Source organism: Salarias fasciatus, chromosome 17, assembly GCF_902148845.1.
Source record: "Salarias fasciatus chromosome 17, fSalaFa1.1, whole genome shotgun sequence".
Classification (NCBI taxonomy): domain Eukaryota; kingdom Metazoa; phylum Chordata; class Actinopteri; order Blenniiformes; family Blenniidae; genus Salarias; species Salarias fasciatus.
This window is the reverse complement of record NC_043761.1, coordinates 13,896,175-13,904,403: the sequence shown is the minus strand read 5'-3', so window position 1 is coordinate 13,904,403 and position 8,229 is coordinate 13,896,175. Positions and strand designations below refer to the sequence as shown.

At 44.9% G+C, this 8,229-nt stretch overlaps 1 protein-coding gene across 3 annotated transcripts; it reads left to right on the top strand.

Annotated features, from left to right (window-relative positions):
- Window positions 1–5,472: 5,472 nt before the first annotated feature.
- Window positions 5,473–8,229, top strand: LOC115404206 (uncharacterized). 3 transcript variants are annotated; one of them, XM_030113441.1, is made up of 3 exons: window positions 5,473–5,607; window positions 6,488–7,047; window positions 7,581–8,229. In XM_030113441.1, the coding sequence occupies exons 1-3, from the start codon at window positions 5,588–5,590 to the stop codon at window positions 7,940–7,942; spliced, it is 942 nt and encodes a 313-aa protein (XP_029969301.1). In that variant the 5' UTR covers window positions 5,473–5,587; the 3' UTR covers window positions 7,943–8,229. The 3 variants fall into 3 exon arrangements, with proteins under 3 accessions (XP_029969301.1, XP_029969300.1, XP_029969302.1); XM_030113440.1 differs by having other exon boundaries at window positions 5,519–5,607; window positions 6,479–7,047; XM_030113442.1 differs by having other exon boundaries at window positions 5,560–5,634.

Sequence of the window (8,229 nt, the reverse complement as noted above, 5' to 3'; positions counted from 1 at the left end):
TAGAACAGCTTCTCCATTGCTACTGTCAATTCAGTCATATAGGGCCAAAATAACTTGAAATACCTACATGACTTGATTATCGTCAGATTACTTATGGTCCATGTAACCCCAGCTATGATATAGTACAATATATTAACTTCTGATGTTCTGCATTGCAATGAAATCTTATCATACTGTGATATCCAAAGCGTACATCCTTCAGGGAAATACGGTGGGAAGAATGGCAGCTCCATGGTTAGCAAACATCACATGCTCATGGCGAGCATGTGATGGGTTCAAGGCCTTGTTTTGTTCCTGTTCAGAATAGTTCAGTGTTTAAAGTTTTGAATCTGTTTATATGGAAACGACACAAATGCTGAGAATGTAGTGAGCATGTCGGTCCACTAGTGGGTGCGATTGTCTGTTTTTCTACACAACCATCATCCATAGGTCGTTGTGATGAAGAGGATTATGGGAGAAAATCATTTCGCGTCAAATTTATGAATGAATTCATCTTGAGGTTTTAGTTCTAATACCAACTGCTTTATTGATTTCACCTTTTACCCGTGCTGGGAAAGTACTTGACTTTTATTCCAGCACATCAAAGCAACTCGGTATCCTGCTGTGAGACTAAAAGCTCTTCCCTTTGAGATAACCTTTCTCCGTAGTGAAATGCACTTTTACACATATGCCTGTGTTATCAGGGTGACTAATGGCAGGGGACTTCAGTGCGTTAAAGAAGCTTTGGGACTTTCTCAAGTGCTGGCGTGTGTGTTTGTGTGTGTGTGTGTGAGTTAGAGACCCTTCAGACTGCTGTCCGCTCCTTGACCAGTTGGCTGGCTCCAGCGCACGGAAGGTGCCAGACAATGGGTGATTGTGAGGGGTCGCAGAAAGTTTCTTTGTCTTAAAATAAAATAAAAACAATGGTCGCTCTCTGCAGTTTGTCGGCTGTGCCATCGAAACAGACTTGGCTCTTTCACTGCGTCTTTTTTCAGTAAAGCCAGTAAGGCCAGCCTCACTGTCTTCCACATGCAGCCATGCTTTAATTGCTGAATGCATGTTTTTGTGTAAATTTCTTAAAAAATGTGAATATTGCTAATTTTTTCTTCCTGGATGTCACAAAAAAAGGAAGGAAACATGAATTTTTACCTGAGTTTTAACGTACGGAGCAGCGGGGCCCTTGATGGGATGACCTTTAGAAATCCTGAAAGACTTGAAGGGAAATATCTCATTTGCACAGAGTTCTTCTTTGCATGCAGCACGCACACTTGCAATGCATGTTTCAGTTCCACCTCAGGAGTGCACACTGCAGTGTATGTGTGGCTGCTTTAATGTTGTCATGAGTGTGTTCCCACATGGTTTTCCTTGGAGATTTGACATGGCTGATTAGGGTGGTTAGATGAGAATCGGAGATGACCTTGGTGGACAAATCGTCCGCGTTCCCTCGAAATCCAGATGCAGCCCCGTTGGGGTAACATAACTCTCATGTCTTTAGAGTCTAGCAGGCAGCAGAACTTTGATCAGCTTGAACTGATTGTATTAAATATTCTGTATCTGACACAACTCAAAATCCAATTTCTTCTTGTCTGCAGTCCGGCACCTCAACTGTGGACTGATGGAGCAGTGATGACAGCTACAGGCTTCTTATAGGATTGTAGCGCTTTGCGTTCGGGTCCAGCGAGGTGTGGGCTGTCGTCTGGGCTGTCGTTCCTAATCGGAGACTATGTGTTTAATACATCACCTCAGTGCATCTCCTGGGGTTTCACAAGGTCTCCTCACCAATAGGAAAGATTGATGGGATAAAAAAAAGCTCCTTGCCGAGATGACAGGTGTCAGGCGTCTGATATAACACCCTGTAAGCATGCTATAAATGCAAATTACAGCCGTCACAATGGGGGGAGCTTGAAGGAGCCGCCTGGTGGACAAAGACTTACAAAAGAGAAAGCAGACAGAAAAAAGACATTTATTATTGCTGCTTCTTTGTTTTATGGAAAAAAACAGTTTTTGTGTTGTTTTTTTTCTGTACATATTTCATTAGGTATTGATATTAGTGGAGTGAAGGCAGTAATAATAATTAAAATAAAGGCTTCTGGATGCTTTTGTCTCTGTCGGCTCATTGTTTTGGTTCCATTGCAGCTTTAAACCTGCAATTCTTCTGGGTTTTCTCACCTCAGTGAATATTGATATTGTATCCCTGTAATTTTGAGTAATATTATCTGCGTTTAAAAAAAACAAAACAAAAAAAAGCTTATGTTTGCAATTCACCATTTTAATTGATGGAAATCTTACACATGTTAAGACTCAGTTGAAACATTTTCTTGATTCATTGCTGTGGTTATTCTGGCGAATAACCATGTAAAATATTTCATCCCACATTTCTCTTGTTGTATTTCTCGTTCGTACTTTAATCCATACTCCAATGAACAGCATTAAGTAGACACAAAGAATACCACATCTCAACCAGCTTCAAACCTTACAATGACAAAAAGAGAGAGGAAAGAAAAGAAAAAGATATCAAACACACACAAAAAGACACTAAAACTACTAAAAGGTCATGTAGTGGGATCACAAAGACATGCAGAAAATGACCAGAAACAAAAATACACAGACTCTTAAAGGCCTACTTCCTGGCAGTAAAAGAAAAGACAATGTCAACACAAATCCATCTACAGTAGACACAAAGCTTATTGTAAATGCACAAAAAGTCCACAGAACTATGTAGGTGAACCCACACCAAATAGAAAAACAAACTATCACTTTTAGGATTGCTTAAAAAAATGGCACACAAAAAGACACAGAAATAACAGAAAACGTAGTTGGGTCACAATGACACATCAAAAGGTTCAAGAAACCCACTTTTAAATATAGAAAAACAACTTTCAGAATCTTGTGTATTGATGGTCGATACACACACACACACACACACACACACACACTCTCATGGAAAGTGGCTCACAGACAGCAGCGTGGAAAGCACGTGACAGCAGGAGAAAACACAACACAGATGAATGAGAGGGAGGAAAGTGCTGGAGAGAAATCAGGAAGCTGCAGCGGATTTTCCACACCCTGATGTGGGCGGACCCGTCCTGCCAGAACAACAGAGAGGGCACATTCTCCCCTCTCTCTCTCCTGCCCGCTTCGCCCTCCCTCCCAGCTCTCCCTCTCCTCTCAGACAATGGAGGCCGCGGTGAAACAATGTCGAAAGGAAAGGCCCGGGGGTTTGTGCGGCGGCGAAGAGAGGGTGGTCCGTGCAGCCTCTTTCACTCGACGGTCTGCAGCAAGAGGGGATGTATAGAAAATCAGCAGGGATGAGGGGAGGGGGGAGGGGAGGGGAGGGGGGGGGGGGGGGGGGGGGAGGATGACATGAGATGGGAGTCAAAGGAGTGGAGAGGGTTCCACCGCCACAAGGCCTGGGAGAGAGGGGGTCATGTTTTTGTGGGGCTCAAACTTTTTTTCTGATTGAATGAGCCTGAAAGTGGCCATGCTGATCCGGGGGGAGGAGGGGGAAGGGGGGGGAGGGGGGGAGGGCGTCATTTTGGGATGGGAAAGGATGAGCTGAGCTGAACTTCATAGATCCCAGATAGTCCCTGGTGTTTGGTCGTTTGAGAGTTGACAGTGACTCTAACAGTAATCCAGCTTTGTTGTCTGCCCATAACATTTTTAATGTACTTTCCATTAATGATTTTATTGTATTGTTCTCCGCATGCATGTGTGTTTTCATCATGAAAACAACCGACAGCACCCACTGTTGGCATGAACATGGATCAAGGCTCTGTTACTGTATGTTCAGGCTCGTCAACAATTTCTCAGCTGAACAGTGTTTAAATCCACTGCGTGAGACGACTTTCTGGAATGTGAACATGTGATCATTGCTGCAGCAGTTGAAGCTGCAGTGTCCTTTACTCCCTTGAAAGATGATGTTTCTTTTTATCCTTTAAATATTTGTTATTCCTGTCATTTTGACTTTATTTGATTATATTTAAAGGAGTGTCAAAAATGAATGTGACATCCCATATGCATCTTCAAACAGCTGGTACCTAGAATAAAAACCCTGGAAAGAGGAAGTGTGTGTGCATGTTGGTTAAAGGTGCAAACGGCTGTGAAAAGCAGAACTGACAAAAGCAAAAACTGAAGGCAGGAAAGGTTGTGACGATCGAAAGCTGACTTTGGGATGAACGGGAAGGTGTCATTGCAACTGTGACTCTGTATTTACCTTCCTATATGGTCATGACAACACTGGCTCACTTTTGCTTCCAGCTACACTGAGTTACCTCGTATCTTTCAAGAAGCACGATGAAGAAACTCAACGTGAAGAGATGAATGCAAAAAAAATAAGCATAGAATAAGGAAATGGAGCAAAAACATAATCAATGGAACAGTGAAAAATAGAGATGCAAAGTCATTTCAAACACTAACATGCATATACTCACGTTATCTATTTTAAATATATGTATATTTTGGTATATCTGTAACTAGTGTTGACCTTCGGTTAATGTTTGATTTGTTTAAAAAAATATTTTATACATTAGAAGTATCAGAAATTCAGTCAGTGCTTGGATACAACATTTATTTGTCAGATTTCTTTCGTTATAATGAACAGAAACACGTGGAACCAGGCTGTGATATGTTCCCTTAATTAAAACCAGTCCACAGTGTTGGTGGCATCCTTCCTTGTTGTGAATTAGGTGACCTGGACTGGAGTCGGAGTCCCGTCTGAATTGTCCCAGTCCACTCTGCCCTCAGTATTGATAACTGCTCTCATCCTGTCACTGTGGCCCTGATGATCCTCACCGACAGCGAGAGGACATAAAATGTAAATTTATTGAGATAACAACGACAATGTACAGATAATTTTAGCTTCTTATCCCTACATGATTAATTCCATTCTAACACAATGGTATGGACACTGTGAAGTCTCCTTTATTAGTGTAATCTTGATGAATTAGAAATGTAAATAAATCGGTCACATCAGGTTAACTGGTGGCCTGGATGTTGGAGTTCAGAAGCTCAATAAATGATTGATTTCACAAGTGATGGCCGGAAGAAGCTCGTTCAAGTCTCACTTCAGCCTGATATTATAGTAAACAGTCTGTAATTTCTGTGTGATGGTGGCATTTGAGAAGAGAAATATGAAATGTTTGCATTAACTGAACCAGGTTCTATTCCTCCTCTGTGGTGTGATTTAGATGTAGCCGTTCTCTGAGCCGGTGGCGCCATCTGCTGGCCGTGACGTGATTTACAGTTTGCTCCGTCCACAGACCTGATGACCTTCCCGCGTTTCTCTTTATAGCCTCGTGAATTCACTGCGTCCTCTTCCAGAATCTGCTCAGGGATGGAAATAGCCACAGCCAGGGATGCCGTCGCTGAATGGCGATAACCTGATTGAACACGCTATTTTTATGATCGGTTATCTGTAGTATTTATAGCCTGCGCGCGGCGGCTGCGCCATTATTCCTAACGAGTCGGGAGCGCGCCTCCTAGTGCGCGTCCACGGAAGACTGCGGGTGTTTAAAGGGGCGGCGTGAGAAAGCGAGGGGGGTCTGCAGCGGCCGATCCGAGCTTTTTCTCCCCCCGCACATCACCGGGAAGCGAAGAGCGCGCGCTGACAATGGGGAACCTCTCCAGAGGGTAACGGAGCACACGCCTCGGTTTGCGGTGTGACCTGCTTTTTTGCAGAACTTGCATGAATGAAGCTTCTGATTCAGATTCTGGGCGATGATGATGTGCAGCAGTGAGAGCCGCGAACGCAGAGGGATTACCCAGAAGCCTTCAATGCGTGCAAGAGTGAAATTCTAGCATTTGATCAGTCGATTGTTTTTTTTTATTAATTATATCAAACCATGAATGGACGCCATCACGCTGTGCAGCCATGTGTGCAAATGCATCCCAGTTCAGAGCTAAATTAGGACAGGGACTAATAATCACTGAAATTAAACCAGATTGTATTGAGATCATCAGGAATAAACACAAGTTCTGGCTTCTGCTGTGGATCTGTCAGGATACACCATGTACTGCTAATGTACTAATCAGCTGTAGGGCACTTGGAGGTTATGTTTCCAAAAACAAACTCACAGAAGGTCAGGTGTGCTTTAGGTGGTGACATTTGGTTCCAGGAAGAAGAGAGAAAAAAAAAATCCCGTGACCAACGGTGTGTTTATTTTTACTGCATCACTCACTGTAAGATACTGTCAGCCTTCTGTTTCACTGCAGCTGGACCCGATCCAGAAGAGAAACAAAGAAACTGTTGAGATGTGTTCTATGTGTTACTTTAAGCCCCGGCTAATGAGCTTTATGAATTTATACCATTCTTTTTTTCCCCCAAAACATCTAAAACTTAACCTTAAAATCAGTGTTCCAGCTCTGTCTTTGTGGACATTTTAAGAAATCCAGCTGCGATCCTCAGTATTTAGCACAGTGTCTCTGTAAGACATGCATGGAAACCTTCGGTTGGATCAGGTTTTAGTGAGAATGCCTTTTGGAATCTGATGTTTTGTTCCTGTAACTTCAGGAGTGATGCAGCCACGTCTGATCAAGCCTCCAGAGAGAAGTGTGTAACCAGAAGAATCAGCAGCAGTGTCACTTATTACTACAGTCCGCTCTCTGAGGCGGGATGCCCTCCCAAACCTCCAGGGACTCTCTCCTCTTCCCTTTCACCCCCTGCTCCGCCTGTCGCCGACTCCATGAGCCAATCACATTCTGCCTCCGCCTCACGCCCTCTCCTGGTTTTCTTCTCCTGGTTCGGTGCCACGCCCGGGCCGGTGGCCAAGTACAGGGACCTTTACCTGGACCGGGGCATGGATGTGCTCCTGGTACAGAGCAGCATGATGCACTTCCTGTGGCCCCGCTGGGGGCTCGACTACGGCCTGAAGGTGCTGAATATCCTGGAGGAGCCGCAGTTCTCTAAGAGGCCGGTGCTGGTCCACGCCTCCTCCCTCGGCGGCTACACTTTCACCCAGATGCTGGCCCACGTCGCTCACGGAGAGGAGAAGCGCCGGGGCCTGGCCCGGCGGGTGATGGGACACGTCTACGACAGCCTGGTGGTGGGCAGCCTGGAGTACATGGCGATAGGTGAGTGAGAGTGGCACCGAGGGGAGACTTTCACTCTTATTCTCCCCTGTTTTACGATTAGACTGACTAACCCGGTTCTTTGAATCCAAACATGTTGCACATCTCGCTCCTTCTATTTCCCCTCTTCTTGAGCATCCAGTCTCTAATTGTAGCCAGCAGAAGCACGTAGACGGTTGCTATGGGCGTCAGGAAGGACGTCACGATGGCGCTGTGGGAGTCGGCGCGGTGCTGATTGAGAGGTTCATCATCCGCGCACGTTAGAATACCTGCGGTCAGACGCAGGCCGCGTCAGTCTGAAATCCCGGAGGCTGCTGATACGGCAGAACCACGCAGCTCAGGTTGCTTTTGTGTTGGACGTTCGTGTCGTTGCTTTAATGATTCATTAGCAGCTGACCTACTGATCTAGTTTGTCTTCAGCTCAGGAATTCTTATGAGATCTCTTGTTTTCAGTCCGCCTCAGTGAGCAGTTGACTCATTTATATTGCAGAGACTCTGGAGTTTTTTTTAATGCTCTTTCTCATTTTGCTCGTCAGGTCTTGGGAAGACTCTGCTGCCACGTTTCCAGGGCCTCATCAAGCGCATCGCCATGCTGTACTTCTGGCTCTTCAAAGAACAGACGGCAGACTTCTACGAGAGATCCGTCCGGGTTTTCCACTACAGCCCCATCACCGCGCCGGCCCTCTTCTTCTACAGCGAGGACGACGCCCTGTGCCACACCGAAGTGATCGAGAGCGTGATGGACCTGTGGAGGAGGCGGGGCGTGGCCGTGCACAGCAGGAAGTGGAAGGAGTCCATACACGCGGCTCACCTGCGATGCCACCCGCAGGATTACCTCTCCACGCTGCAGCACTTCTTGAACTCGCTGCCGCTTTCCTCACAGGAAGCAGAAATCTGAACTTTTTACCCGACCAGAGCACTTTAGAAGCATTTAAAATGCAATTTAATTAAAATATTCCTCAATTTGATTTGAACAACTGACATTCTTTGTTTTTAAACATTCCTTGGTGGTTGATTTCTCTGCTCGGATTTAGACAAAAGTTTCATTTTAAGTTTCCAATATTCAGTAAACTACGGTTGTTTTTAAGAAATGTGATGCACAATCAGCATGCTTCAAGTATTGGTTAGTAAACTGTTGTATCAAACAGAGATATGAAAATGTTTTTGCACAAGGTGTAGAATAAA